We start from the raw sequence: 24,512 nt of genomic DNA, 5'->3' as shown, positions 1-24,512 counted from the left end.
CTATCTTTTGGTCTCCCACCTCCCATTCCTTTTCTTTGAGTTTCTCGTAAATACCGGCAGGCAATAAAACTTTTAATATTTTCATAATGTCCGGATAAGTATACTCTCCCATGAGTAACATGTCTTTTATCTCACGGTGGAAACCTGCTGGGTCTTTGTCATGGCTAGGTACTACTTTCTTCATTTCTAATAATTCAATTTTTGTTATGGGCGTGTACACAAACACGCGTTTAAAAGTATTGTCTTCACCTCTGATTGGGTGTACTTCGCGTAAGGGATTCTGTCTGTCTATGTGATACGTTTTTCTTTCCAACTTGGGGGGAACTGAAACATGTTCTGGGCATACGAAGACAATGTACTGGTGTCGATATTCTAGAATTTCTTTAATTAAATCAGTACCCGAACCTCTCCATTTATTCGTGAGTAATTCTATCAATATATCAGGTAGGGGACCAGGATCGGAACGTTGGCTTCTATACAATATAACGAGGTGCTGTATCATGTATATACCAGCTAAACGCTGTTCGTCTGGGGTAAGATTCAAAAACGTGTGTGCTAACGCATCATCACTGTATTTTTCAGAACTGTCAGCCCATTGTACTGCTGACCTGGCTAATTCTTGTTCATCCATAGAGTCGAGCATATGATACCCCCTTCGGTCTCGGAGTAATTTATCAGCAGCCTGGAATAAGTGTTCAGGGGACTTCGTATTTAGCATAGGGGCTTGAAAATGTCTGTTACATTCTGGACGTATCGGACGTATCGGGTCATTAAAGTATCCGGTATTGTTACAAGGTCTTCCCCTACCTACATAAGCAATCGTTTCTAATTGTCCTGTGGGCATTTCTGATTCTTCCTCCTCCTCTCCCTCTGATTCAGTTTTGTCTGCCTCCGATCTGGCTTTATGTGTTCGTTCTACTTCCTTGCGGATCTTTCGGCACATAGCTACTATACATGTCTGTTTATCGTGTTTTCCCTCTGATATATTCTGACCCCATCTGGTAAGGACTTGCATTTCATCCTGATCTACCTCGGACCTATCCCTGTCTCTGATCAAGCAGTTTATGAAGAAGCGTAACAATAGTCTCTGTACATCCACTTTCTGGTATTCCATGGCTTCGTCAATACTTTCAGGGCCTTGCCCTGTTTGGACAAAGCGATATATATTGTCTAAATGTTTAATCATTCCTGGTAATGTCGTTAAATACGTTGAAGCTCGTCGTATACGCAGTGATGATAGCAGCATTCTGTCATTTTTACCGGGCACTGGATCATATCTACAATCTACAAGATGTTCCTTAAACATGTTGGACGTTGCTATTTGTGGTGTACGTTGGTTTGCTAAATCTCTAAGAGACGATTTACTTCGTAATGGTGGTGTGGCAAAAATTGCTGCCGCACCTCCTGTCGCACCTTCTGAGGTGCTAGGCATAAAAGGGTTTGTGGGATGTAAGGTAGAAACTGTGGATGCAGGAAAAGTTGGATTGTGCGGAGGAGTTTGTGGTTGCGGAGTTGGGGGCGGATGATCTCGGCGATGAGCACCATCGACAGGTGGTGTGTGTGGCAGAACATTAACATATTCGGGAGCTACATCGTCTAAATAGGAGGAAAGGAAAATATCTTTTGCGGTCTTGGGATGTGCTTTAATCGGGAGTAATGGGGGTGGCAAATCTTTCGGTATTTCCGGGGTGGCCTTAGGTAAACCTTCGGCCAAGAGAGGATACATACCATTCATAAGAGTGTTTCGTTGCCTGTCTACTTGTTCTGTTTTTACTCGGGTACCTTCCTCAATTAGCATATTTTCTCGGGCTTTATTTAAGTTCTCCCTATTTTTCTCTTCCAGTCTGAGCGCTTTCTCTGTGCGCCTATGCGATTCTTTACGCCATAGTTCAATGGCATCTTTCTGTGACTGTCTGGCTTTCTTTTTCCATAATTCTTCTTCTACTCTCATGATGCAATCTGCATCCCAAGTCCCAGCTGCGGGCCATCTCTGACTCTCTGCTAAATCCTTGGTGTAGTCCACCCATAAATCAAGATATAATACGGCATCTAGGCCATGCTTATGGTACATAAAATACCCTGGAGTATCCCTAGGTGGAATGGGAACAGCTTCTTCGAGTACTCCTTTTCTAGTTTTGATCTGTCTTAATTTTGAAAAGAACGGCATCTTTAAACCTTGCTACTTGATTCTTACTCAAACTGGACTTGAACACAATTAATACGAAAAACACAATGATGAACACTCATTCATACCACAATTTTTGAACACAGTAAAACATTTAACATTTAACATTTAACGAACAATGATAATTTAAAAGAAAACTAACTACTGACATAATACTAATACTAGATAATACTGGATTATATACATGAACATACTGGATATACTGCTAAACCGTACAGATACACTGCTAAAACAGTGCAGACCGGATTTGTGTACCCAAACCCGTCAGGACCGGCACAAACCAATGTGCACGTCTAACTGCCTCCCCAGCAATGGTACTCACCGGGTAGCACGGAACGGAAGGCCTCGGAACTGAACTGAACTGGACCGGACTGGACTCGACTCGACTCGGAAACTTCGGAACCTGGTGGGCCTCTGTATACCTCGGATCTTGCTCTCTCAGCTAGGCTCTGGTCGGGATACTTCGCACTTCTCACCGCCTCGTCTGGGTGTTGATCGCAGCCTCAGTCACCCCCGCTTGGCCGGAGGGAGATACAGGAAATCCTGCGGGTACGCGTTTTGTCCGTTCAGCTGTGGCAGGGGACCGGGCCTGCAACGCACCTCCGGCACGTGAGATGAGAAAGTGTCCCTGTTCGGGCGCCAATTTATGTGGTAAATATTTAAATTACCTGTACTATTTTTATGCGGTAAAGTCTAGTAAGAATAACTCAGTCAAAATAAGAGGCAGAATCCGTGGTATTAGAGGTTCTGAAAAGGGCTTTATTCCTTACAAAGGAATCATAGTTCGAACTAGGCAATCTTATTCCATCACCACGAAGGTTCAGGAAGGGATAGGCAATACATTATTGACAAGTAACAATATATATATGAAAAGCATTGCATTAAGACAGATGCAGGAGGCGTAACAGCTGATAATACAGATAAGAATACACATACGTAATGAAAATGGGCGTAATAACAGGCGTATACTAGAAACGTCATTTAAAATGATGTCACAAGTGGGTGGATCCATAAGAGAATCCTGCAGTGTCAGCAGAAATGTTTGGCAGAGATGCGCGCGCAGCCGCATGACGTGTGATTGACGTGCAACTAGAGGGTGAAGGGGAATTGACATTTAGCTCTATATGTGGAGACAAAAGTCTGGGGGGTCAGGTCAACCTAATCCCAAATCGTATCTAATATCTTTGTTTAAAGAACTGTTTTATCCAAAAGGAAAGGTCTCTCGGACAGAATCTATTCTATACTGACTGTTAGTGCATGTACAAGCGTCTATGTGTCTACATGAGATGCGAGGGGGCAGGAATCTTCCATGGTAACAGGGGCTATGAATTACTTGCATAAAGACAGCGAGGCCAAGCTCTTTGCTCGGCAGCTGGAAGGATGTTTACCTAAACTACTAGACAGGAATGCATTGGATGAGGAGCGGAGCAGATAACTTGAAGGCTGAATACAGTTTTTTGGCAGGCAACAGGCCGCGTCAGGCACCGTTGGCCGCGCAGGGAGTAGGACAAAGTTCATGGATACGGATGCAGGTCCAAGCTGGAGCATTTCAGAGGCAGAAGCAGAAAAAGGCTTGATGGCAGAATTCAGGGCCTACTCGCCTGAACTGTAAAATGTGAAAAGTGAACCATATAAAGTCGGTGGCCAATCATACTTAGGAATGGAATATTCGACCCATTCATGGTGGATCTGAAAGAGGACATGTTAACGTTGGACGCACATGTATTTGCGTCTTCATAGCTGGAACTGGAGGGAACATACATGTACTTGTAGCATGTACATGGAGCCGTTGGGGTCTAAGATAGGGGACACAATTAACCATAAAAATTCATATTTCCTCAATGGAAGGGGCATGAGGTACAGGGTGAACAGAAGTAGCAGAATGAAAAAGTCCTATGGTAAACCACATTGGGGGATATGGAGAATCAACGAAAGGTGACATATCTACAAGTCCCTGTCTATCTTTAAAATAGGAGGTGATCCGTTTTTAGGAAAGTCCATGAATTGAGAGCTTTTGAAGTCTCAATAGCTGTGCTTCTATAGTGGACGGAGTACTTGTTTTGCTACTCCATTTCTACCCATGGTTAATTTAAGTTTATTCCAGTTAGATGACAGTATTGACTTGGATTTCCATGCTTCCCTATTTTAGCATCATTTGGTGGTAGTTTTCTAATTTTGCAGTTGTGCATGTCATATTGTATACGGTGCACTGATGTATGTTTTAATTGTTTTTCATCGGATCTTTATTGTCCATCATGCAGCTCCTTTTTAGCCCTTTAAACAAACAAACCTGTGCTGCACTGTGGGTGCATGACAGAAGCAGTCCACTGGCAGGTACAGTATTGTGCCTCTCACAGACCCTCCTTCTCACAGCTTAAGCTATGTACAGAATTGGGACCTAGGACAAAACCTTTTTGTCAGATTTTGCGTTTCCAACTGGAACATTCTCTCACCTGCAGATTGAGTTTGAATGGGCCTCCCAGCGGAATGAGATGAGTTTAAGGTTGCTACTCATTTGAAGTCTTATACACATACCTGATTTTGTTTTAATGTTCAGGTGAGGTGCATCCAAGTACAGAAAATTCGCTATGTTTGGGACAGTTCAGAGAAGGTGTTCCAGAAAATTGGGTGAGTTAAAATTTGTGGTCACGCGTGTCTCCTTCGCCAGACAACCATTTTAAAATACACTTACTAATTGCCAGCTTTGCTTTACACATTGCAGGGTTCTGGAAGACAAATACTCCTGCTCAGATATACATTCAATGTTTGGATCAGGATTTACAAGTGAAGAACAAATCATCCGGTGAGCTCCTGCATGCAAATCTGTCTTATCGTATTGTGTACAGCAAATCACTGGTCCCCTTTCACTAAGAACATTTGGAACAAAGTTACTATGTTTACCCGTTGGTCTGACCTTCATATTTGTAACAGTAAAAGTGGTAAAAGCAAGCACTGACTTTCTGGATGCAATGAACTTGAAATATTGAATATTGGTGCTCATCTGGTTTTGGTAGCTTTCGGATACCCACCAGTCCTAATTGATTGTTAGTATCATGTTGTTAGTACTTGGGATCAAGACTGCTAATGGATACCATTCAGTTTGAATACTGGGTATGTGGAAAGAGCCCTTGACAACCTCCACTGCAAACATATATCTAAACTTCTGCAGTTATATGTAATCGGTTCCTTTTTGGAGCTAAAAATTCAGTACTTCACTGAATGGATCTCACTCTACCGCATCCCCTAATATTGACACATGTGCATTACCATGCACCTCCACATGTCTTAATAAATCCTGTCTGTGCACATCACTTATAAACCACTTTTAATAAGTTTTAACTTCACAGCCCATCCATCTACGCACTGGTTGTCATCACACACGTCTGAGTCTGCTCACTGGCTGTCACACCACAACCAACAGCCTTCCACTTTCTGTCCCACTGGTTGTTATTGCAGAACACTTCTCACAATCCACTTGCAAGAGTGTGCCACTTTCAATACAATTTTTTCTTTTGCTTAACTTGAAGAATATAACTCTACTGGACTCCCACCATTAATGTTTTAATGGGCAAGCCACAATCGTCACAACATCAATTGCCAGCATCCAAACATCACCCCTAACCGGATCACATAACCTAGTCCTCATGCCCTAATAATCTTGAACTAATAGATTATCCACCAAATCCCCTACGGACTGACTGATATCAAACCACGCTCGGCCTTTCACTCCTAAAACAACCTATAATTGCTGCCGGAGTTTTTATCTCACTGACACCTACATGTGTACTCATTGGCTACCCTCAATGTAAAATAAAAACCCTTTTGCTTTTGGCTGTTATCATACATTACTCACTTCACCACTAGGAATGTGCTTACACTGCACCCCTGTGTGACCACTCATCCACTACCATTTAGTCCAATGAAACCAACCCGCTCCAATTATTAGTAATCATTTTGAACACAATTACACAACCTGCAATTGTTTCATTAAGTGTACAGTGAAAATAAAACTGAAAATAGCCATTTTAACCTCTTTGCTGCGGCGCGAATTCCGCCGCAGCGCTGGGGGGGTGAGAGGTGAGCACGGCGCCGCTATGCTCATGACGGAACCACGCCGTCATGAGTCACGGGCAAGCTGTGCTCATGACGGCGTGGTTCCGTCACGACTCCGCCCACTCTCAAATTCGCCTGCACAGGCGGGGAATTAGAGCCGCGTGGGAGGAGCGGCTGCCAACGGCCGCACCATGACGGAACCACGCCGTCATGAGCACACGCCGCCCTTGGCTCATGACGGCGTGGTGCCGTCATGAGCGCACAACGGGTTAAAAGTAAAGAAAATAAACATTCTTTCAAGTCACTAAAATAAAGGTGTAGGATGCTAACAACACCCAAGATCAATCATCTACCTCCTGTAGGGCTTGAGCTGATCGATCTTGTGACGTGCCCCTGCAGGAGCACCCCTCAAAGTCTCACTCCACTTCTAGAATTCTTAGGGATGGTACCTATCCATGGTTTCCATCACACAAGGTAGGCAACAGGGATGGACAAAGGTCTACAACAGAAGGTTCTCAATGGAGACCTGCAGGGTTCAGACCACTGTCTGAGAATATGTTTATTCCAGCATAAAGATTTAGATGATACCAATTCCATTAAATAATGCACACCAGCAGCCATATTAAAGTGGTGTGGACCAAATTAGATAAGGGCAAGGGACCAGTTTGGGAAAGGAAGATGTGATTCAAAAGCAAGCCGCATGGAGGGCCTATCTTCATTGACGGGTCCTCAGAATGAGATTTTTAAGGTAAGCAGTGTTTACAGATCTGTATTACATAGAATAAGGATTTCAGAAGAGTTAAGTATGATCCATTGATCTATAAATACACTTTGAATAATTTATTTATTTCATTAAAACTTTCTTTATTAATTATGTTTAATTCTTGCTCAATAGAGTATAACAATGTAATAGTTAGTTTCTTAGCTTTCCACAGTCCACACCAGTGCCTTCCTCACACCCAATCATATGTTTCTAGCCTAATGCTCGTACCTCTGATTGGTGGTTTGGCTTGTGTGGCCTTATTTACAGTTGCATGTGACCAAATTGGAAAATGATCAAGGAAACTCGGGGTTTCTTTGCATCAGGACCACCTCCTCACAAATGAGGGACACCACGCATTTCAAACCTCAATGGGAGTTGTTCTGAGGGTTCATTGAGAATCACATTAGTCAAAGTACTTCCCTTTCTGTAATACCCAAAGGAGCTCTAAGCCCAAAAGATGCAAAAAATCCAACGCTTTGGCAGACTCGCTCCACGTGTGTTTCCTGCACAGTATGTGTGATAAGAAAGTTTCCAACTGTTAGTGGATCTGCCATTATTAGTGTAATGAGTCTGAAATTGAAGGATTGGTTGAAGAGACTAACACTGTCAATCAACAATCTATTTTAGGAAAAAGATCTGCGGACCAAATACCATTGAAGTGGACATCATCCCCATTTGGAAACTACTTGTCAAAGAGGTATGCTTGAGCTGGAGAGAAAAGGATGTTTTTTGAATGTTAATGCACATTGTACAGTTACAAACTGCAGATAAATATATACTGCATGGAAAGATAACAGCTCTTGCGTTAGGTCTTTAAAAAGGGGTCTCTCTATTGACATAATGACAGTGAATGAAAATATAATCTTAAAAACTGAAGACTATGCGGTAAGACTTCCAACTCTACACTGGAACACACATGTAGAGCCTTAGACAGTTGTGGAAAGTAGTTCCGGCAGCTTGGTGCAAATTCTCCTCAAATATTGCCAATTTCCACTTCCATTGTTTCTGAGCAAACCTTCATATAAGAAAGTAGCTTCCCCTACCTGCTTTTCTAGTGAATATCATACCACTAAAGCGTGTGATATTTTTTGATTTTCAGATAAAAACAATCACTTTTTGCTCTTCTGTGTCCTAAGGGATATTTATCTTGTTCTGTTACATTTTCTATCACAAACTCTGAAAGAAACAAAAATCCGAAAGCTATCAAAGTCAAAGGATCCTTCAATGTGAGATAGGCATTGATCATAGAAACCTGACAAATTCTTACGCATTTCTTGCAGGTTCTAAATCCATTCTATTGGTTTCAAGCTGCCAGTATCAGCCTCTGGGTGGCCTACGCTTACTATGAATATTCATTTGCAATATTGACAGTCACAATCATATCCATTGCTGTCACCGTCTATGATCTCAGACAGGTGAGTGTCTCTGCCAAGTGGATGACATTTAAATGTTTCTAAAAATAATTTAAATAAAAAATAATTAGGAAAATATTTTATATTAAATATTAATGTAAATTCATTTTATATATTTATTTTAAATGTAGAAAAAATTCGACAGCTCTACTAACGTAATTTCGAAATAAATCTTTTATTAATTAAAATAAAATAATTAAATAAAAAATATGTTTCCGAATGTTAAATTAAAATATACATTTCCCAACCAAAGAAAAGATAATATGCATTCATGAATAACAAAAGTGATGTATAGAATTAATTAAAATGTATTTAGTTCTATTTCAATAAAAAGTAATGCTGCATCTTTTATGTTAAAGAATATGTACCCTTTGTTGCCGATATTTCTTAACATTAAATTGTATATATTTATGTTTTAACTATTTCAAATAATTTAATTTAACATTAATCCCTATGGGGTTTTATTTGAATTCCCAACCTCCATTATTTTCTATAAGAGGGTGTTGTAAAACCAGTGGTTGATCATGTGCTGGACTTACTACCATTTTTTATAGTTTTGTTTTTCTTAGTAGTAACTTCCATTTGGATTTGTGAATAAGTAAAAAGGAGTAAACATACTCAAAAGTATAAATTGCTCAAAATTGCAAGCTACATTTGTGAATCGGAGCCTTCATGTTTGTTGAAAAAGCGTATAAAAGGCCACCTAACTGAATTCAGACATATAATGTGGTTGTCATCCTTTGAATGAATGTGACTTCTGCAAAGAGCACATATATTTTAAGTGGTTATGTTTACCCTTTAACCCTCTACATCGAGTCATGCCTGGTACATTTGCTTACCAGCCTGGCTTAGATTCCTTTGTAGTTAAAAGGATCTACAGGGACTGTTTGTTATTTTCTTTCTAGAGACTGTTAACCTACATTATCTATCTATATATCTTTACAGCAAATTGTGAATCCTGAATCATACGCTACCAATAAGGTCTCTTGGCACTGTCAAGCCTGTATTTTCTTGAATTTTAATGTATTATTATCTCTGGTAAATTGAGGAAGCTTACTCCACTGATTAGCTCCTAAGCCCCCAAAGGGTCTGTCTCCTCAAGAGACATGCATATACTTAAGTATAGACAGGAGTCTACAGGAATCTGAGAATAGCTTCATAGCTTTATTATAAGGGTTACAATTCAAAGACAGTAACCTAGGTTTTCAGGTATTAAAACATTTGTGTAAAAGACAAAAGGTCTTACTTAGTGCTTGGCTGATCAGGCTAGGCCCCAATAAGTGTGACAGGGAGCCCTGTTCACCAATCTTATGCTCCGTCCACCCTATTTATAGTTGGGTGATCCATTATGATCGTCACAGTGCCTCCACCTGTTCTGCCATTCTACACTGACTGTCCAATAGAGTTGGAGGTGTTGGTATAGGTATCAGGCCTGGGCGTAGTTCGCAGAATTTTGCTACGAGAAAACTCTGCAAAGTTACAAAAATACTCAGCAAAGTTCTGCGAGTGGCGGAGTGCAGTGCAAACTGCAGTTTGTGCTGGTATTCCTGCTGCTCGCGATTGCGAACTTACCATTCGTGATCTCGAGCAGGGAAAAAACTCCACTGCACTACGCGTAGCAGTGTTTTCTGCACTCTGCAGAGCGCAGAAAACTCCACAAACTCCGTGAACAGAGTGAAGTTCTCCACCCAGGCCTAATAGGTATGCTTCTATGACATAATATCAACATAAAGGTGGCTTTGTGTGACTTAGTAAATATCACTTAAGCCCTTGCATTGACCTACACCACCTTGCATGATGCAATGGTAATGAAAGGGCTTCGTATTCTGGACCTTGGATTGATCTCTTGTAATGATCAGGCAATAAACGACAGATCCACCTCTCAAGAAAAATAACTAATAATGCAGCTGAGGGTTGGCAAAACTCCAAGAAACAGTTGGAAGAAGACACCCAACACTTTACCAATTTATAGAACAGCACGAAAAAGATCAAAGCTATGAAGAACTCAGGGACTGATTTAGCACTTGGCAGATGGAGTTGTGTACATCGGCATGGCAATACCTCTGGCATCTTGATAGTATTCTGACCATCAAATGTGGAGATACCCACCAGCCCAACTGTCTTCTCTACACTGAAGTGAATTATGGGGGATTCCTTTGGAAGTACTAATGGTTTAGTGGGCAGCAACAATAATTTTTGATAGCTGTCATTCAAACTTTTGATATTTTTTTTTATCAAACGCACAAAGTTAGAGTTTGCTTCTGAAAAACCAAAAACTAATAACACCTGCTCCCTAGAGTTTTGTCGCAGGGTGTGAGGGCATTATAACTTTTTCTGTCCTCGAATGCCAAGTTTGTCTTAGCGGTTACAAATTGAAAAAAATGCATTGCACCATCCACCCTAAATAGGGTGGGTGGTATAATGCCCTACCTGCAACAGCCCCTTCGCTGTTGAACCGAAGCAGGAGATATTCCATCAAAGGAGCCATTGGGTGCTCAAGATAAATACATTCTTACGGTATGTCTGTCTCTAAATTAGCTGGGTGGACCAAGGTTTTGGCAGGCAGGATACTCTTTTGCATCTGTGATCAAGTACACTGTCTGACAAACTCCAAATCAGTCCCTAAGACTAGAAAAGTCCCTAACAGAACTAAAACCAAAAATATCCAAACTAAACATGTACTCCAAATGCCATCAATCAAAGTGCAATGATATAATGACAACCAAGGCGTACCCTACCTCAAAACAAAAGCCAGAACACTATCAAAATTCACCTTTAAATAAAGAAACTGAAAACTTACTTTTTAAACAATAAAAACATACACAGTTTTATGAATAATAAATAATTACCACCGTAAAACCATATGTGGGAGAGACGGGATTCCCAGGGTGGTCTGTCATCTGCTCTCGAGCATGCCCCCAGTCCTAGGCTTCTTGAATAGATTTGACCCCCTAAGTAAAATTGAGTTGTGTGAAAGAGTAAGTATCCCAGTCTCACCTTCGCTACTCCAGGCCTACATCTCCCCAGAGGTCATTTTGGCGAGTAATGTGAGTGACCTGAAGCTGTTATCCTGGAATATCGCAGGGTTATCTGCCAAATATACCGACCTCGATTGGGAGCAGTTTGTTAAGTCTTATCAGATTATCTGCCTCCAGGAATCCTGGGAGGAGAAAAGCACCTTCTTTTTAGAAGGATACAAGATCTATTTTTCACCCTCTGTGCCCTCGGGGGCGGGCGGGGCTGGTGTGGTTTGATTATGTTGCAGGGATTCTGCTCTGGAACACAACTATGCTTGGGACCATAGAACATCATCATGTAGGGACTAACTGGCACATGCATCAAGCCAAAATCCAGTCGGTAAAATAGCGAATCGCTAAAATCACCCGTTAGCGAGTAACAAAAACCGAATCCCAATGCATCAACCCAAAATGTGAGCAAATAACGAATCGCTAAATGAAATCCGGTAAAATACCGAATCGCAAATAACCAACATGCAAAAATACAGAATCGCTAAATACCGAATTAGCAATCACCGAAATCACTAATAGCTCCCGGCAAGTGCCAATGGCTAATAACGAATCGAAACCCAATGCAACAACAGTCGCAAATACCGAAAATCCCCAAAATCGCTATTTTGCATGAGCTAAATAAGGGGAATCAGAACCTGGAGGTAAAGTTAAAAAAAAAGTCATGTGAATAAAAAAAATTTTTTTTAACATGTGCAACTGATTGTGGTAATCACCAAACCCTTAAATGTGGCCAAGGAGACCCTGTTGGCTACCACAAAATAGCAGCCCTCTACGTGCTTGCAAGTAGGATGTGTATCAATGCGGCAGGACAGCGCAGGAGAAGGGTCCAGGAGAGAGTTTTCAGACTGCGCATCACCTTGCTCGGGCAGAATGAGGACGAGGTGTACGAGAAGTATCGACTGAATCGTGCCATGATCATGCGCCTCATTGCAGACCTTGAACCATTACTGCAGCACCAGACACACCGGACCAATGCAATCCCTGCGCTCGTCCAGGTCCTATGCAGCCTGCACCTACTGGCCTCAGGAAGTTTCCAGGGGGTAATTGCGGTAGCCGGAGGCGTATCGCAAAGCGCACTCTCACGCTTCTTCAAGAAATTCCTAGATGCCATGCTGAAAATGCTACACACCCACATCAGCTTCCCCACAACCCCACAGCAGTTGGACCGCAACAAACAGGCATTCTACCAGGTGGCACAATTCCTCGATGTAATTGGATGCATCGACTGTATGCATATCCCCATATGTCCACCCGCAGCAAATGAGTACATATTCCGTAACCGCAAGTCATACCACTCAATCAACGTGCAGGTTGTGTGCGATGCCAATCACATCATAATGGACCTAGTGGCACAATTTCCGGGGAGCACACACGACTCCTACATATTCCGCCACAGTGGAATCCACAGGCGTCTACTCAACGGAGAATTTGGAGAGGGACTCCTGCTTGAAACGTACACATACCTCTTCCCCACATGAACACCACACATGTATGAACATCACCATTGCTAAGTCTTTGCTTCTACCTTCTAGGTGACAGTGCTTACGCCCTGCGTGAATATATACTTACCCCATACATCAATCCAGCAACCCCACAGGAACATTGCTACAACACAGCACACATAAGCACTAGGAATGTCATAGAGAGGACATTTGGGATTCTGAAGAGTCGCTTTAGAATCCTACATAAGACTGGCGGCGCCTTGCTTTACAAACCTGAAACCTGCTGCCGGATTGTTGCTGTATGTGCAATGCTGCACAACATTGTGACCAGAAGGGGGATACCCATAGAGGTGGACAGGAATGACGAGCACCGGGATGACCAACCACCCGCCCAACACCGACAGGCACACGTCCCTAACACAGCAGAGGGCCATAGGAGGCGGACATACATCATGCAACATCATTTCTGAATCAGGTGAGAATGATACATTACTATTTCGTTGGGGGTGCAACTGTTTAATGCACAGTAGCACTGCGGTATGTGCAACCAAACAAGCAATGGAAATAATGCTCCACATGAAAAAAGTTATAACAAATGTGCGTTAAAGTCACGGCTGTGCAGCCTCAGGAAGGGGAGGACCATGGTTGTCCCACCACGGTCAGGTATGGCTGTAAATCTGTCTAGTGGCGCTTGCCACATACACCAAGCCTCCGCTCAGGTGTCTCCGACGCCTCACCACGGCCTGTCCCCGTGGAGGCCCACGAACTGCGGCGCCTGGTGCTGGCCTCTGCCACTGACACACTGCTGACACTCGAGGCAGCCTCACTGCCGTCTTCCCCTCCCAATGCACCAGCACTGAATGTGCCGCTCTGTAGGTGTTTGACAGCAGCGGTCATCTGCCCTAGTGCCTTGGCAACAACCCCGCAAAAGTGCCCAAGGTCCACCTGCAAGGACACCGAGCGGCGTGCCAACACTGCGGTGCTGTTGTCATGGCACGCATTTCCCTTGCAAGGTGCACGATATTAGAGCTTATTGTTGCCATGTGTCGTCCCTGCAGGCGCTGTACATGCAGCATCCTTTCCTCGATGGCAGAAGTTTGTGGGAGATCAAGGTCGCCTGAGGAGACAGAACTTGGCCGAGCCCTGCGCCGCTGTGGGAGTCTGGCGCGTCCAGGTGATGCAGCAGGCGGAGTGATGGTGCGCAGACTTTGTCCCAATTGTGTGGAGGGTGTTCCCATCACCTGCAAGGGCGCAACTTGAGACCTGCGCCTTGGCGCTTTAGTGGCTGTTGTAGCTGCAGCTGGTGTGGCTGGTGCTGGTGCTGGTGGTGCTGGTGGTGGTGGTGGTGGTGGGGTGGCAGGTGGAGGTGATGTATGCGCATCCTGCGCTGTCTCCATGTCGGAATCCGCAGGTGTCTCGGATATAATCAGCTGCCCGCTGTCGTCCGATTCCCCAGGAGATGCATCTGTGTGTGAAACAGTGCATGGTTAGTGGGATAGTTACACGTACGTAGTGTCGTACACATACATGTCCCTCTGTGATCCACTAAATAAACAGTCTCTATCCATGTTCAACTGATGTGGTGATTCGTAATTGTATTTACGCCTGTACATGCACACTGGGCTGACTAGACTACAACTCCCATGATGCACTAGTGTTAAGAGTAAAGCTGTGTGGGCCAAAGCTGCATGCACACTCAGATCCTGCTGGGGGCATGGGAATGGATTTACGCTATGCTGGGTATGGGCACAGGCATGCATCTTACCTTGGGCACTTGTGGCTGCGCCGGAGGTGTCCATCTGGGTCACTCCCACGACGGCTTCACGCTCGATCGTCCCTTCCACCAGCTCCTCTAGGGCAGTGTTGGCTTGGACCGTCGAAGGGCCGCCTCCCGTTCTGGTCGCCTCCAGGAGCCTCTCCGCAATCCTCTCCTTAGCACGCTTCCGCAGATCGTACCATCTTTTCTTGAGGTCGTCAATGCTGCGGGGCGTCACACCAACAGCATTCAGCCTCTCCCGGATGCGCAGCCATATGCGCCGCTTCTCCGCCTCAGGCACCTTGAGGGACAGCTTACCAAAAAGGCGATCGTGCTTGCTGCTGACTCCCTCTATCAAGTGCTCCAGCTCCCTGTCAGAGAACTTGCGCTTGCGCTTGCGTGCTGCCTCAGCGCTGGATGGTGCTTCCTTCTCCATGATTCTTTTGTTTGGCGGATAGCTCAGTCGGTGTGGCTTCACTCTGCACAGGCAGTCTTCACTCACAGCTCCTGTTTGCTCCTCTGTCGAGGCAATGAGGGTGGGGCTGCAGTATTTCCTGGTTGGTGATGTCATCTACACGTTCCCGGTGCGACGCGGTCATTTGCGATTTCGCTAATACCGATTTCGCTAATAGCTAATTCGGTATTACCGAACTCGCTATTAGCTAATTCGGTGTTACCGAACTCGCTATTAGCTAATCGGAGTTTGCATGCCCCGCTATTGATTATTCGGTAAAAATAGCGATTTTTAAGGAATCGCTAAAATTTACCGAATCTGTTGATGCATGCACAAAAGCGATTCATTAATAACGATTCCTTATTTCTCGCTATTAAGGAATCGCTTTTTGTTTGGTTGATGCATGTGCACCTAAGTCACCAAACCCTATCAATACCTATGGGCTCGACTTCTACTAGCTTATAGTACCTCACCTGCCCTCCTAGCGACTCCAGAGAGGCAAGTGATTTGGCACCCCAGAACCCAACACTCTTGTCCTTCTCAGGAATCGTGGTAGGTCACCCCCTTTTGTTCTCTCACTAGTACTTGTCCTCAATAAATAGGAAAGAGACATAAAGGAAGCTTACAATATTTATTTCAACAATTGTGCTCTGATATGCAATAGCTGTGCTGCAATTAGAAACAGATGCAGGTCAGTAATGTAACTAGTATAATTAAAGGACCATATACAATAAAACATATTAGCTGACAGATTCGCCTTAATCTACCCTCAATACTGAAGCTAAGTGATTATAGATTATAGATCTCTGGGTGTAGTAGCATACACAGATAGTTGTGCTGACACCGCCCTCTTGTCTCAGGACCTTTGTTCTGACCTTAATGTCACAAGAACAATACATCCCGAATAATATGACAAAACATGTGTGTTCAAAAACAGCAGCTAGGTTCTAGTGCTGGTGTCCAACCCCAGAGAATAACAAGGAGCAATGTTGTTTGACCTTGCCTCAACTGTTCAGACTAATCCCACGGAAAATCATAAAATACAAAAACACGTGCTGACGATGTGAGGAAATAAAATGTGGCACAAAACAAGCATGATATTTGGAAACATGTGCAAAGTAAATGCGGCCTCCAACATCCATAGTTAGACCAAAATAGGGGAAACGGCATGGGCTATATAGAAAGTACGCAACACCCTTCCTTTGGTTGGGGCAATAGCACAACAAATAACGAAATAATATGAATGAAATCGTAAGATAAGCACATTCAAAGCTCATCTACTAAGCATGTTTATAATGCACGAAAAAGGTCCGAGAAAAGAAAAAATAAATTAATGTGTCAATTTGGAAAAAATTAAATTATGGTGCGTCTGAGGTATCCATGATGTCACTCGCAAATTTGAAAGCGAAGAACTCCAAAAAGGAGTCCATCTCTGTAGTAGACCATTGATCGACAGCACAGGTCACTAGTTCCAAAGAACAGACAGGATCTTCAGTCTCAGCCAATGTTGAGATAGCTACTGGGTAACCTGCATCTGTGTTAGTACAGCCAGTATATAGTGAACCATGTTCAGAAGCACACCTCTCCTGTGGAAGTAGTGTCTCGTACCTTGCATCACCGAGAAGCAGCAAACCCAAAGGACAACTCTGAAAATAGGTCGATAAAGGACTCGTCATCAGTTTCTTGCCCATGGGAGCAGGCATTTGCAAAGCCAGGTCAATATCTAGTGCCCATTCAAAGGGACTCCAGAAGCAGTGGAACATCGGTTGCACACAAGTAAACCAGGCAGCTTTCTTAGTCTTCTACGGAGACGGACTCGCTGGATGTCCTGGTAACCTTCAATTCAAAGTTTTCTCTTGCAGATGTGAGAGTCACTTCCTTTTGAAACAATGGTGCTTTGAGTCTGATTAGCTTATTAAAATATGCCTTCAAAGTTGGAATGGAAGGCCACAATGGGCTATCAACAACTCCTTGCATGGGTGAAAATAGGACATTATTACAACACGTAATGGTTTGAGAAACTGATAAAACATGGAATTACAAATGCATTCCGCAACAATCTTGATCACTAAGCATCACATAACTACCATTTGAAAGGACAGTAATAATTGGAAGTGTTGCTGGTGCTGGTATTCCTTTTAAAAAACTAGCCAAATTTGCTACTGAAAACTTACATTCTCAGTGCAAAGTAATGTTTGCACATGTGGGAAGGGAAACAACCTTTACAACGCAGTCATTACAACGCACTAACTTTACAATGCAACATCCTTTACATCGCATGCCATTACAACACATCCATTACATCACATGTCACTACAACGCATGCCATTACAATGTATTATAAGGTAAGTAATGGGGAATAGTAATTTTTACCCCTACACTATCTAACACTTACCCTACTGTTGCACTCACTGGAGTGGGAATAGTAAATTTTACCCCTACACTATCCAACACTTACCCTACTGTGGCCCTAAAAGTAATATGCATTGTAATGGTATGCATTGTAATTGTATGCGTTGTAATGGAATGTGTTGTAAATATAGTTTCTAAAAATGCGTTGTAAAACATGTGTTGTAAAGGATGTTGCGATGTAAAAACTGCATTGTAAATGTTTGCGTTGTATCATCATACATTCATGTGGGTATCCCCGACAGGACAGTTACAATCTTTTCCAGTAAGGAAGACTTTTTTGTCAAAACGTTCAGAATTATAGGAAAAGGGGAGTGACCATAATTCATGAATGAAGTTGCCTCCTAGGGGTTCAAATCTACCAACTAGGAAATGTTGCATGCAAGTTGTGAATTGAAATGTGAGATGTGTAAAGATATTATCCCATGTATTAACCAGACAGCTTAAGGTGTTTCGGCTATGGTAAATGGGAGTTGTTCTAACTTCTCCAAATGCATGTATAGGTGGCCTCTTTTATTGCCATCAGTTGCTGTTTCCTTGTTAAATTGAAATATAAAAATAAGCTGCTGGAATTAAGATAATGCCATGGTATGCTCCCATTGTTAAGAGTTTGAAGTGTCTAGCTAAACTGCAAGATAGATGTAAGCTGGCTTTGCCCATAATACAATGTTGACATGTCACTTTGCGAAACATCAATAACAGATGGCTCAACGTTATTAAAATTATAAATGCGAGAAGACAGCGTATTAATTCTACTATCGACAATAGCAAGCCATTTGTCCAAATTATCTCGATAAATTTGTCTTAAATGTGTGGCAGCAACCATTTGTGACAATTTCCAAATTTCCTTATATGTAGCAAAAATAAATCTTTTAGAATGTGGAGATTAAGGGCCTAATAAAAAAAATCTGATAAGTCTGTGTCTTCAGACAAGAGAGAAAGATATTGTTTCACTACAGACAGTGAGTAGGATTCCAACCATTGCTGACACAGTTTACCCCCTGAATAGGTGGTAACAGTAACTGAATATTGTAAATGAGAATATCGGGGATCGGGTCGGCTTGATTTAAAACCAGAGGTGGAATTAAGAAAATGAGCATGACAACCATTTGTGTCTACTGGCCATAATAACCACATATGTGGACCTGAAAGTGTGGAATTAAATGTACCATTCTGCACCATACTATTGAGTTCTTCTTCAGCATAAGTTGTCGAACTTTGCCAATTATAAAAGCGTGCTATGGAAGGAATACTTGGGGTATTCATTTCTTTAATTTTTGCCAGTCCCAGACATGTAGTATGTTGGACCCTGTCATTCAAAACTATAATTGCGTAGGAATTAATCATGCTCAAAACAAGGCTTCTGTCCCCTGTGCTTGCCTAGGTTTGGTTCCCCAAATCGATTTCAGTTCAATTATGTCTTCCAATAATCTTAGCCTTTAAGGGCTAGCTGGGTGACAAATGGAACTGTAAACATTAGCTTAGTCTGCAAAAATATATATTTTTTGGGTGGGGTGGGGACCAATTTGAAATAATATGATGGAAGATCTGAACTGTCATATCCTGAAAAAAATGGGAATTTATCTTATAAGTTTGAGAACTCCCTAGTGGGGGAATCGGACAACATTTCCATTGTGTATAATTGAAAAGTGTATGTTGAATACTGGTCCTGTGTAGAAAATGATGTCCGTAAGGTTGATAACAGAATACATCAGCATTACTATTAAGGTACAGGTCCTCTGATTCAAAACAGTATGGTATTCCAGCTCTGAGAATGTACATTTTGAACATCCCAATCATTTGTATGTAACCCAGGTATTATTACAGTACCTATAGAAACTTTGAACTCATATGGTATTTGCAGGATTGCCGTAGGACCGACTATATTGAAAGGAATTATATCCCAAACAATCCCATCATTTACTGCAATGGCTGAAATATTTACGAGGGGCAAATCTCTTTTCAGTTTATGGGAAGAAGAATGAGGGGCCAACACCCCGTTGACCAGTTCCATAGTAGAATGTTCCGGGAGTATTGGCCCTTAATCGAGAGGAAAAAAACTGTCACAAACCCAATCCACAGGAAAAGAAAGATCAAGATAAGTTGATCCAAACATGTATCCAAGGCGGAACTAGATAAGTGCGTTTCAACCATGAAAAGAAAACACAGGTCTGTGCTGGAGAAGTGTTTAAAACAGAGGAACTGTCTGAGGAAAAATCATCTTGATCCATATAATACCCAGAAGCACTTAGTGAAAAATAGGATGCTCTGGTTCTGTAGCAGGATTTGAAAAATCCAAAATAGGTGGATACACCGATGGTAGATCAGTATAAACCACGTTAACTGTAGTAAGAATAATACTCACTTCTGTCAAGTTTCTGACTGCAGACTCTTTTTTCCCCCAGCCAGGAATTAACAGCTTAGGTGGTGCTTTTGCTGCAGACAAATGTCCTGTGTAGGAGCCCGGACACACCCCATGGCCTACTATTTAGAATCGCCCACATGGTGGAATTGACATGTTCAATGAAGACATAGGGGTATATGTACAATGACTTAACACCGCCGTAGGATCAATTTTTTTATGCTACTGCGGCTTTTTTTTATCGCCTTATTTACAAAGTCCCACTAACTACAGTTAGCAGCACTTTTCTGGTGGAAACGTGAATTTTTAAGATGCCACTTCTGTTTAAAGGAGTAAACAAATATGATATACAAGGTTAGTGTTCCCGTGCAAAAACCGCCGCTAACCCCACTTTGCGATATGTACCAGGAACTCCTTGTATGGGGAAAAACCCAAAAAACTGCCTCTAACTCGAGTTAGAGGCACTTTTTTAAGACCAGAAAATAGCTAGTTATAAGAATGGTGCAAACACTTGGGGTCTCATTTCAGAAGGTTTTGGTGCTGGACAGTGCTGCAAGGAATGTTGTTGCGCTGCCCTGTGACAAAACTACAGGGCAGGAATGCACACCATCAATAAGATAGGGCGCATTTCTGAGCCTCATTTAGTAAAAGTGTTGCATCACTGTGACAAAACAGCTTTGCAACACTTTTCACTACGACCTTCTTGCGATACCATGGATGTGCTGTATTCACTGCACGGTGCTCCATGTCGCAATTGTCGCAATTAATTACAGGTACATCTGGAATCCTGACGTATCTGTCAGCGCAAAAGTTACGCATTGCTGCAGTTGTGTTACAAGCATGACGCAACTCCAGTAATGCATGGGGCAAGCCTATCCTTGTGGCACTGCCTCACCCTTATGCCTGCCCTGAGGCGGGCGCATGATACTGATGCAGTGGCGTCCTACAATTGTTACAGTGAAAACTGATGGATTTCACTGCGCCACTCCTATGAGGCTTTCATTGCGTGGGATTGCCCACCCTGCTTACGTCATACCTGATGCAGGTATAATGTGGCACAGGGCTTCACTAGGTCACGCTTATGCCTAGATGCATCCCTTTACAAATACGGCACGACGTGGTGCAAACATCATGCTGCAAGTATGTCAAGAAAATGACACACCAGTGGGGTGAAACTGTCAGAAGGGGCTCATAAATAAGCCCCCTGTTGTTTTCCCCTACATTGGCGCACAATGGCTGCCATGTGCCAACGATGGCACCCTTGTTGCATGGTGCAAGGGGGACTGTATTGCAGAGTTGATTGATGTTGTGGCTCCATCTCTTCTCGAGAAGTCTGCAGGTGGGGTTGAGCTATTGGAGGACAGGAGTGAACCAGTCGGCCTTCTTGGAGTGTTTTTTGTCAGTGTGTTGGCGAAGTTGGAGATCCATCGGTGGAGGTTATGCACTGCGGTGTTGGTGTCTGTAAGCATTGGCAGAGTGGTGGTGCTGAGGGACTTGACGGGAAGTTCTTTGGTAGCATTCATTCATCTACGATGAGGGGGGACAATGATGGTAATGGTGTGCGGTGGGTGTGGTGATATTGTGATGTAAACAATGATGGTCGGTACAGGAGAGTCTTGTGGTGTGGCTGTAGTTGAAGTTCCTGCTGGTGGAGAAGACGGGCTCAAGCATGTGCCAGGCTATGTGGGTTGGTTCAGTGACTAGCTGCTTGAGTCCAATGTTGGCAACGTTCCCCAGGAGGGTGGTGGTGTTCTGGTCACTATGGTTGTCCAGGTGGAACTTGAGGACTCTGAGTAAGAGGTATTCAGTGGATGGGGGAACCTGGGGTGCAATGAGGTATACAATGACATCAGTGAATGGGGGTTCATGGCCCAGGGGCCTGTAGATGAGAGTGCAACAGAGGGTGTTGTTGGGGATGGTTCCAGATCTGGAAGTGGAGGTGTTCCATGGTCACCATCGGATCATTACAGTGCGTGGTCAGTCATTGTGTGCCTTTTTTAGACAATGGCAATGCCTCCTCCTGGCCGCACAGGGAGGTCCATGCGGGTGAATTTGTAGCTGTGGTGGATGGTGATGGCAATGTCAAGAGCAGAGGTTGGTCTATGTTTCCGTGAAGAAGACGATGTCTGAAGAGGTGGCGTTGAAGAGGTCCTAGATTTCTGTTGTGTGTTTGTGGAGGGACCGCACGTTATGGAGGATGCGTTGGAGTAATGGACAGCTGGAAGGTGGGAAACACGGGAAAGTGGACTGGAGGGAGCGGGGATTCGGGAGAGGGAGTGGGGGGTTGTAAATATATTTTAAAATAATTCTTACCTTGAGGCCGGGTCCTGCGTCTTCTGTGCTCCTGCTCTCCTGAGTCTGCTTCCTGAAACAGGAAGCAGGCAGCTGGGCTCCCTCCCCTAAGCCAATCACAATGCTGCAATGCGGCATTGTGATTGTTCTTGAGCGCCGTGACAAGGCGTTCAGCCAGGGGCTGGAGGGGTGGGCATGTACTCCATGCAGGCTGTAATGCAGCCTGCAGTGCCAACAGGTAAGTGTGCATGACTGCTTTGGGCAGCTTGAGAGGACCAACCAAAAAGTCATTGCGCACTTGAATGGGCATACACTCCGCCCCTGCTCTGCTCCTTGAGTAGAGCAGCCCCACCCACCAACCTGCCCATAAAGTAAACATAGCATGAGTACCTCTGAAAGTTCTCATCATGTTATGTTTCCTCTTCTTGCACTGCTTGAAAGCAGTGGGGCTGCGCTCTTCTGCCACAGCGGATGAGCTGCCACTGGGGGAGGGGGTGTCACCTACAGCTGCTAGGCCTGGGCCCGACTCTACCCCCAGGCCTCCAGCGCAACGCGTCCCACCTTCTCTTCTCCTGGACATTGATACTGTGGTGCAATCCGCTGCACTCTCTCCAAATCTGTGACTCAGCCAGCAGGAGCCTCAGCCAGGTGAGATTTCACAAGCCTGGGTACAGCAGTCGCTGCCAAGTCTGCTGGGGAACCTCCCGATGCAGGTGATGCACACAAGTTTGAGCTCTCCTGCCACAAAAGTTCAGCACAGCTCAGGGGCCTCACCCTCCACAGCGTCTGCCCAGTGCTACATCCTCCGACCTGTGAGGCAGAGAGGCACGGCTCACCATTGGTAATCTCCTCCATGCACCCCAGTGTAATGGTGGCATGTGGTGCGCCTCTACCATTCACAGCTCCAAGAGGGACCAGGCAATCTTCTCACACAAGCCAGCAACGTGTCTCCATGTGACCTGGCAGACTTCACCAGGTGAAGGTGATCATCCACACCTCAATTCCTACCGCCATGGCCCAGCGACTCCACAGCACCTCTGCATCCCACTCCGAGTTCCAGACGCCAGCCAAGCGAGGCCTATGGGCCCAGGGGACTGTCCACGCTTTCAAGGTTTTGTATGCCATGGTGTTACAAAGAGTCCGCAATAAGTGATGCATCACTGGGATTGCCCAGCAATGTGCCTCTTTTCATGATTGTAGCCCTAAATTCCCTCTTCCCCTGGGACTCTGGCTGGTCATCCTGTCTGTTAGGGGTCTTGGAGCAGTTGTTGATCTGTGGTGCACTTGGCCCTCGCTGCTTCATTCTGCATTCCATTGTTTTTTTCCCTATTTTTCATTGGAGGTGGACTTATAGTCTATTTTTGAGTCTAGAGGCAAAAAAATTCACGTTGGGCTGACTAACATGAGTTTTTTTTGCCGCTAATGGGCCTTTTGTCCGTTTTTGCCCGCTAATGTCAGAATTTGTATTGCCTTTACGCTAGTATTAGCGGCAGTTTTCACGGCGGCTACCTGTAACTATCGCCATGTAGCCGCGTATTGTAAATACATCACTAACAGGGCGATAGTTTTTGGTGATAGGCCTCGTTAAGAAAACTGCCGCTAACTAGCGTTAGCGTTAATTTGCGACAGTTCTTGTACATATGGTCCAAAGTGTTTGTCTTCAGAACTAGGAAGTGGTGGCAGAATCTCACGTCTTGTGTCTTGGAATGCAAGTACAGGCACCGGTGCTCAGTATGGTGGCCCAAATTTCATTTTAGTTGCCACCTTCTCTCCGACGCGATCTTCAATTTTCAGAATCCAGGCAGAAAGTTTGGGTTTCAAGTCGGTACTCTAAAAGGGAGACTTGATCTAATGTTTGTTGGAATGGGCATCATGTAACTCATGTAGATCCTGTAAGACAGCACACCGATTACATACATCAAAGGTTGCAGCGGACGCCGCAATGTCTGGACCGTCAAGGTCTGGAACATACATCTTGATGCCAAAACGCACTTTATATGGGGTCTGCCCAACCAGAGATCTTTTAGGGAGGTTATTTAGAGCCCTCTGAACCCCATAAAGGTGATGGATCCCACTACAGCCAGTGCCTAATACCCTAGCTGTTAAGGACTGCTTTAAGTCACAGTTCAATCTTTCCACAACAGAATTGCCCTCGGGCCTATATGAAGAAGAATAATGCACCTATTTTGTTTTAGAATGAGTAATTGCAGGTAATAAGGCAACTGCAGATTTGGCTGCTTATCAGCCAAGGAATTCCCTACAGTGTGTGCTCCCACAGATGCCATGGAATACCTGAACACTTTTGAAGCGAAAAACAGGCCAAGGTACAAATGGAATGCATGGCATGCATATATC

General features: G+C 43.9%; 1 protein-coding gene across 3 annotated transcripts in view; it reads left to right on the top strand.

Moving 5' to 3' along the window:
* Positions 1–24,512, top strand: part of LOC146788638 (putative cation-transporting ATPase 13A4) — a 619,876-nt gene that overhangs the window by 143,495 nt on the left and 451,869 nt on the right. For all 3 annotated transcript variants that reach the window (XM_085635832.1, XM_085635831.1, XM_085635830.1), the window contains 4 exons: positions 4,743–4,813; positions 4,908–4,988; positions 7,629–7,698; positions 8,282–8,416. In XM_085635832.1, the coding sequence (XP_085491958.1) occupies positions 4,743–4,813; positions 4,908–4,988; positions 7,629–7,698; positions 8,282–8,416 (357 nt within the window). The remainder of the gene's footprint in view (positions 1–4,742; positions 4,814–4,907; positions 4,989–7,628; positions 7,699–8,281; positions 8,417–24,512) is intronic.

This window comes from Triturus cristatus, chromosome 11 (genome assembly GCF_964204655.1).
Source record: "Triturus cristatus chromosome 11, aTriCri1.1, whole genome shotgun sequence".
Lineage (NCBI taxonomy): Eukaryota > Metazoa > Chordata > Amphibia > Caudata > Salamandridae > Triturus > Triturus cristatus.
Note: the sequence above shows the minus strand (reverse complement) of the source record. Positions and strands in the feature narration are given on the sequence as shown.